The following is a 7,833-nucleotide window of genomic DNA, read 5'->3' on the forward strand; positions in this document are numbered from 1 at the left end:
CCACACAGTGCGGTTTACACCACAACAGAATGGCGTTGCAGAACGGATGAATAGAACGCTCCTTGAGCGAGCAAGGTGTATGCTCTCAAACGCAAAATTATCAAATATATTTTGGGCTGAAGCTGTAAACACAACTTGTTATTTGGTAAATCGATCTCCATCAACGGCAATTGATTGTCAAACTCCTTTGGAGAAATGGTCAGGTTTCCCTGCAAGTTACAGTGATTTGAAGATATTTGGTTGTCCTGCTTATGCTCATGTGAAAGATGGTAAACTTGAGCTGAGGGCCAAAAGATGCATATTTCTAGGGTATGCAGATGGGGTGAAGGGTTATAGATTGTGGTGCCCTGATGGTAAATCATCCCGATTTCTTATCAGCAGGGATGTGACATTTGATGAGTCTGCTATGTTAAAAAAGACAGAGGAGGAACAAGTAGTTGCTGGAAAAGATCGTGAAGTTGAAGAGCAGGTGGATCAAGAAATAGAAGTTCCACAAGGAGTAGTACAAGATACTCCTGTCGAACCCGTTGTAGAAGACGTACATGACTCTGGTGTTGATCAAATGACACCAGAAGAACAGTCAGATGAGCAACATGATCTACAGAATTATAATCTATCAAGAGATAGAGAACGACGAGCAATAAAACCACCACAACGGTTCGGGCATGCATATTTGGTAGCTTATGCCCTGAGTATGGCAGAAGATATAGAGGTCCAAGAACCTGCTACATATCGTGAAGCTATAAGTGGCCCAGAATCTTCAAAGTGGTCTGTAGCTATGAATGAAGAGATGGAGTCTCTTTATCAGAATCATACGTGGGAGCTGGTGAAACCGCCAAAAGGTCAGAAGATTGTTGGATGCAAATGGATCTTCAAAAAGAAGGACGGAATTCCAGGTGTAGAAGATGAAAGGTTCAAAGCACGCCTTGTAGCAAAAGGCTTTACTCAGAGAGAGGGAGTTGGCTTTAATGAAGTTTTCTCACCGGTCGTAAAGCATACATCTATTCGCATGTTACTTGCCATGGTTGCTTTACTTGATATGGAGCTGCAACAACTAGATGTCAAGACGGCATTCTTACATGGTGAATTGGAGGAACGGATCTTTATGCGCCAGCAAGAGGGATTTGTGGTCAAAGGAAAGGAAGATTATGCTTGTTTGCTGAAAAAGTCATTATATGGCTTGAAGCAATCACCTCGACAATGGTATAAGCGGTTTGGCGTATTCATGACTAGTAAATGTTACTCGCGAAGTGATTATGATAGTTGTGTATATCACAAGAAGCTTCCTGATGGCTCGTACGTTTATTTACTGTTATATGTGGATGATATATTGATTGCTTCGAAAAACATGTCTGAGATCGATCAGTTAAAATCTCAACTCAAAAGTGAGTTTGAGATGAAAGATTTGGGTGCAGCTAAGAAGATATTGGGAATGGATATTATCATAGATAGACGTGCAGGAAAATTGTATTTGTCACAAAAGAAATATATTGAGAAGGTTCTTCAGTGTTTTGGGATGGATAACTCCAAACCGGTTAGTACTCCACTTGCTGCACATTTCAAACTTTCATCGGCTTTGTCACCGAAAACTGAGGAGGAGGTGGAGCATATGTCACATGTTCCATATGCTAGTGCTGTGGGTAGCATCATGTATGCTATGGTATGTACTAGACCGGATATTGCACAAGCGGTAAGCGTGGTGAGTAGATATATGGATTATCCAGGGAAAACTCATTGGAAAGCGGTGCAATGGATTCTGCGGTACCTCAGAGGGACAACAGATATTGGCTTAGTATTTGATAGCGGTGGTAATACTAATGTTACTGGATACGTTGATTCAGACTATGCTGGTGATTTGGATCAGAGAAGGTCTCAGACGGGATATGTTTTTACTCTCGGAAGATGTGCTATTAGTTGGAAAGCAACATTACAATCGACGGTTGCTTTGTCGACAACTGAAGCGGAATACATGGCTCTGACTGAGGGTGTGAAAGAAGCAAAGTGGTTGAGGGGTTTGGTTGGTGATCTGGGTTTGCAACAGGACGAAACTGTGGTGCATTGTGATAGTCAGAGTGCCATACATTTGACTAAAAACCAAGTGTATCATGACAGAACCAAACACATTGATGTACGTTATCACTTTATTCGTGAAGTCATATTTACAGGAGTTGTAATTGTCAAGAAGATTGGTACGGCTGATAATCCGGCAGATATGTTGACTAAACCAGTTACTACAAACAAGTTCGAACATTGTTTGAACTTGGTTGGCGTTCGAAGAAAGTGATAAGCCCGAGAGGGCTGACAGGAAGCTGAGATTGTGAATAGATAGCAAATGAATGGAATGTTCGTTAAGGTGGAGATAGCTGAGATTGTGAATAGATAGCAAATGAATGGAATGTTCGTTAAGGTGGAGATTTGTTGTGTGATTAACTCAATTCCATTTCAACTTGTGAAGTGCCACATAGATTTCACATGGGTAATTCAACAAATGAAGGCAAGTATGTCAAATAAAGCAGAAAGTAGAAATAATAATTTTACCATTTGTTGAAGACTTTAAATTTGATACATACGGCAGCCTACAAAGTTAGAGTTGAATTCATTTATTCAACATATGGAGATTGTTCAAAGTTAGGCCATGTAAAGGTCTCACCAACCATTTTTACCTATAAAAGGAAATGAGATTTGCCTCATTTGATCATCCCATTCATCACATATAAAATCTCATATCAAAATACTTGAAAGAGTTTACTAATAACTCTTGTGAGGGGTATTGTAAGAAATAAAGAGAGTATAGACTTGTTAAATAAAATTCTATACGAGTGAATAGAGAGGGGAGTGTTATAATCTAGTGAGCGGTCCAAATACTTTGTTAGTATTTTCGGAGCCTAGATTAGAGTGATACATTGTAACCTCGAGTTTGCCATATTTGCTAGTAAAATCCATTTCTGCTTCCGCCCGTGGACTAGGCCTCACGCCGAACCACGTAAAATCTTGTGTCTTTATTTATTGTTAAATTGTTCTATTAATTTCTTGAGTCTTAAAAGTGCGCTAAATCAGGAGTTATACATTTATTCGTAATTTATCAAACGTGTTTTAAATTGTACCAATATTATTTTTAGTGGTGTCCGAATAAGAATAAGAATAAAAATAATAATTATACATTACAATATTTTAAAGCACGTTTGGTGGTGATATATGGATATGGATAATTTTACCGAATCAACACCCTATTATCATATCTTTAAGCCAACAACACCACCTGGTCCACCACAACCCAGCCAACAACACCACCTGGTCCGAATCAACACCCTATTATCATATCTCCGGAATTCTTATAAGAGCGTCTACTAATATCTTTAATTTTATTCTTTCATGGATCACCGTTTTTATTATTTTTTTTTTTTTTTGATAATTAATATCGTATCTATCTTTGAGTATTTTCCATAATACACTTGGATTTTCGATCATATGATATGTAGATTCTAAGGACTCGTCAATATGTTTGCTAAGAAAAATACTTAATATTGCTTTCTCTTGTTCGGAATAATTGTTATTTTCATTCAGGGTTTCTAAAATACCGTTTGATTCGAGATGTTTTTCTACATTCATAACCCATGTTAAGTAGTTGTTCCCACTTGTTCTAAATGAGCAAATTTAAGCCTTTTCAAATTCGACATTTTCTATTATCAAAAAGATGAATAACATAAATCATAATCATAATCAACTTCTATTCATAGACAAATAATAAAATGAAATTAGAATCATTTTAAATTCATAAGTAGCAAACAACAGAATAATGGTATGATTACAAATAATAAAACTACAAGGGCAGGATAGAATATAGGTTCACCCGGTGGTATATTAGCAACAATGATGATAGTTAATATGACCAATACAATAGGAAAAATCATCCTTGTGTGAATCATTTTTACAAAAACTTTTTGAGAGTAGTAATCTGAAAAATGAAGATTGATTTGTGAAAATGTGAAAACGGAGATGTTTATTTTATATTTGAAAAATATAGTTGTTGTAACGTCGTCAGTTGACGTTAACAACCGTTATGTATATATGACCGTTGTAACGTCGTTAGTTGACGTTAACGAATAAAGTCACTATATCAAAACGCGTATGAGTAATATAAAGGACAAGATTTTTTTTTCTTATTTTAACTTTTAAGATTTACTTTTAATAAAAATAAAAACTACTTTTTCTTATTTTAACTTTTAAGATTTACTTTTAATAAAAATACAAACTACTCTTCTTATTTTAACTTTTAAGATTTACTTTTAATAAAAATACAAACTACTCTTTCTTATTTTAACTTTTAAGATTTACTTTTAATAAAAATACAAACTACTTTTTCTTATTTTAACTTTTAAGATTTACTTTTAATAAAAATACAAACTACTTTTTCTTATTTTAACTTTTAAGATTTACTTTTAATAAAAATACAAACTATTTTTTCTTATTTTAACTTTTAAGATTTACTTTTAAGAATAAACATTAGTATGCATGAAATAAATAATGATTAATTGCATAAGTAATCATAAATGTTAGATCACATATAAAGACCCCATCGTATTCGTATTGATCGGAATTAATCTCGACCCATGGTACCGTGTTGTCAAATGACGTGTTGCGTACATAAAGTACCGTGTTGTCAAATGACGTGTTGCGTACAATCATGAGGTCTTATTAACATAAATATAAATGTTAGTGAAGTTAATAAGAGTTAGATTACAGAAAATATAATTCAGGCGGTATAACCGACCATATATAACTTAAATAACATAAATATAAATGTTAGTGAAGTTAATGAAAGTTAGATTACAGAAATATAATTCAGGCAGTATAACCGACCATATATAACTTAAATAACATAAATATAAATGTTAGTGAAGTTAATGAAAGTTAGATTACAGAAATATAATTAAGGCGATATAACCGACCATGTATAACTTAAATAACATAAATATAAATGTTAGTGAAGTTAATAAAAGTTAGATAATTTCTTACCTTGATTAGTGACGTGTGCTTGCTTAGATAAACCTTGATTATACGGAGCACTTCGTGCTGATAACGTGTTATATTTCAGTAGGCTTATAACTACCTTTAGTGGCCTGGTTCAATATATTCAAATTGAAAGAACCAATAAAAGAGAGATGTGTTGTAGAAGATATAGGAGAGAAAGAGGTTGAAGAGAGGTGTGATGTATTTAATGTATATGTGTGTTTTTGTAACTTACATTATGCACATATATATAGTACAAATTTTACTATCCATATTTGACTAATTACCATCCATATTTAACTACTAAATTTATAACAAAATAATATTTTTAAATCAATAAAAAATGAAAAACAAACAAGTGACACCGTCACTTTTGGTGTTTCTTTTTAAGAAAACGCCAAAGTGACAGCACAAAGTGATGCCTTGTTACAGAAAAAAAAAATGGTGTTACTTTGGTCCATGTCAGCAAGTGACGGGTCATTAAGGCCTGATACAACACGACAATATAATCGCCACTTATAAATTTTAAGGTTGCAAAGAAGGCAAACTATACCCGAGAAAACAAGAAACACTAACAAAATACATACACAAATACACGAATAAAATTACAACACCACCCCCATAACCCCAAATTTGCTGAAAACTAAATCCAGGCAGCTACGCTACGTACGTCCAGCAACTTACAACCATCAACTTCAAAACGTGCTCGAAGCAATCGTAAGGTGTATGCTCCTATCCTTCAACACCTTATTCTCATCTACACCTAAAACCCTAATTTCAATTTGCTGTTATTATTTTCGCTGTAAACCCTAATTTCATTCTCTTAATCATCAGTTACATAAACTTTTCTTACTCGTGTGATATGTATGTATGTAGATAATAAGGAATGGAACAATTCAACCTTCTAGAGGGCAATAATTCATTCAATGATCATACAATACAGAGTGTTCAAATGAATCACGCCAAAAATGAAGTAAAACAAATGGGAATTGAGGAGAAGAAAACTGCAGTTAACGAAGAAATTAAGAAGGTGAATCAACTTCCTGCTCATAGCACTTATGCGACTCATCGAATGCGTGTTCTCAACAAAATTCTTCATCTTTTATCTGTTCAGGTACTAACAACAAAAACTTAAGTTTTTTTTATTGTCTATGATAATTATAACTATTACCTCTAATTGATCTAGATTGGCTCCAATATGAGTGATTGATGTTTTTAGTCCTGATAAGAACAGTTGATTTGGTTCGTGCAATAAATTGCAACTGAGATGGTTGGAAAGAAAGAATCATTTTTGATACAGTGGGATTATGGTTTTTCGATGCGTAGTATTTTGTAAACTGTTGTTGACTCATTAAGCGTTGTATCTGCTAGCTAGATACCAAGTAATCGTTGTACTTGTGAGTACCCCAAAAATGCATCATTATCTGCAAATGAGTGATTTTGGGGGGAAATATATGCACAAAATAACTTTCGTACTTGGTCGTTTTGTTGAGAACTGCTTCCTCTTGCAAAAGAGGTGCTCTTTCGTTTTTACTTGGTAGGAAATTGATAGTTGAGTATAATTGTTTGAGAGGTCACCAAAGGGCCTTTGGCCTGGCGGTATCAACGAGCCCATCTGAGGTCATGGGTTCGAGTCCTGCTTAGGACATTATGCGCTTAGCACAGTGGTACCCCGGATATCCGGGTCTCGGAGGTTGAGACACGTCCTGCGTTCGAACCTCATGGGGTTTATGGGTGCGGGTCTCGTGGTTTTCTCCCGACACGTGCAACGGATACGATCGGGTGAGTGGCTTCATTTCTGGTGTGCGTCGTCAGTGACTCCTAACCGCTGTTCAAAAAATATAATTGTTTCAAAGGTCAATCACTCATGATGGTAAACTTTGGATAAATTAGATTATCATTATTTTTATTCAATTAAAGTTTGTATGGTGTATGAAAGTTAAGGAACTGATGCTGTTTTTTCTTTTCTTTGGAATCTAGAGGACTACATCCCAAGATGAGGAGCTAGAGTTGCTTTTTGCAGGACTTTCAATCTGAACCTATTTGTGGGTTGCACAAGACAAAGAGGAATTGTCAATTTAACTTAGAATGGTGTGTGTTTTGTTGCAGTTGTGTGGTTATAGATCTCAACAAATAATTGATATAGTTTGTAAATTTACTTCGGTAGTTCAAGGACACCCTTGTGCACTGAGTGATTACTTATTCATATATCTGTAGTATTTGTTGTGTTTGCTGATGTGATATAACAGTTTATTGTAAGTCACTCAATTTTGCAGCTATTGTTTACACTAACAAATCTTTTGACATGTCTGTCGGACTGTAAATCAGGCTTAGACCATATTTAACAAGTCCGTGTTAGCACAATGTGCACCATGTGCTTCTAGCCACCTGGCACGCCCCTAACACGTGTTGGTGGGTTAATTTCATGTGCGTGCTCGTTGTTTGCACGAGGAGGTGGTGTAGCGTGTAGGCGATGTGGATTTTTTCGAGTGGTCATTTTTTAAGTTTATGTCCCCTTTTTACTTAACGTCCAATCATATTTTAATACTTCACCCAACACGCCACTCAACACACCATCCCATTATTTACCAGTTTACTAGCACGCTCGCCAAACACCCCTACCCCTTAACACGCCACCATTGTTAAAAAATGGTCTTAGTGGTAATTATCATGGGTAGAAGTTAAAAAAAAAAAAAAAGCGTGCCTGCATACACTGTACACGTCCCTTGTGACTATTTATAATCCTATGATATGTGCTTTATATACATTTCCATGATTTGTCTTACGTCAAAAGGTGTACGTTTGACAGGGACACCCCGTCCC

The 7,833-nt window shown here is 35.4% G+C and overlaps 1 protein-coding gene across 1 annotated transcript; it reads left to right on the top strand.

Annotated features, from left to right (window-relative positions):
• The first annotated feature begins 5,647 nt into the window (after positions 1 to 5,647).
• LOC139858518 (uncharacterized) lies at positions 5,648 to 7,316 on the top strand. The gene is made up of 3 exons (XM_071847358.1): positions 5,648 to 5,734; positions 5,887 to 6,124; positions 6,991 to 7,316. Exons 2-3 carry the CDS (start codon positions 5,897 to 5,899, stop codon positions 7,045 to 7,047), a joined length of 285 nt encoding a protein of 94 aa, XP_071703459.1. The 5' UTR covers positions 5,648 to 5,734; positions 5,887 to 5,896; the 3' UTR covers positions 7,048 to 7,316.
• Positions 7,317 to 7,833: the final 517 nt, after the last annotated feature.

Source organism: Rutidosis leptorrhynchoides, chromosome 7 (genome assembly GCF_046630445.1).
Source record: "Rutidosis leptorrhynchoides isolate AG116_Rl617_1_P2 chromosome 7, CSIRO_AGI_Rlap_v1, whole genome shotgun sequence".
In the NCBI taxonomy this organism is placed as follows: Eukaryota; Viridiplantae; Streptophyta; class Magnoliopsida; order Asterales; family Asteraceae; genus Rutidosis; species Rutidosis leptorrhynchoides.

Excerpts from the sequence above, each read along its gene's own strand:
- LOC139858518 (XM_071847358.1), top strand. The coding sequence starts at position 5,897 with ATGGAACAATTCAACCTTCTAGAGGGCAATAATTCATTCAATGATCAT. Across the intron at positions 6,125-6,990 it reads TTCATCTTTTATCTGTTCAG|AGGACTACATCCCAAGATGA; the intron begins GTACTAACAACA and ends TTTGGAATCTAG.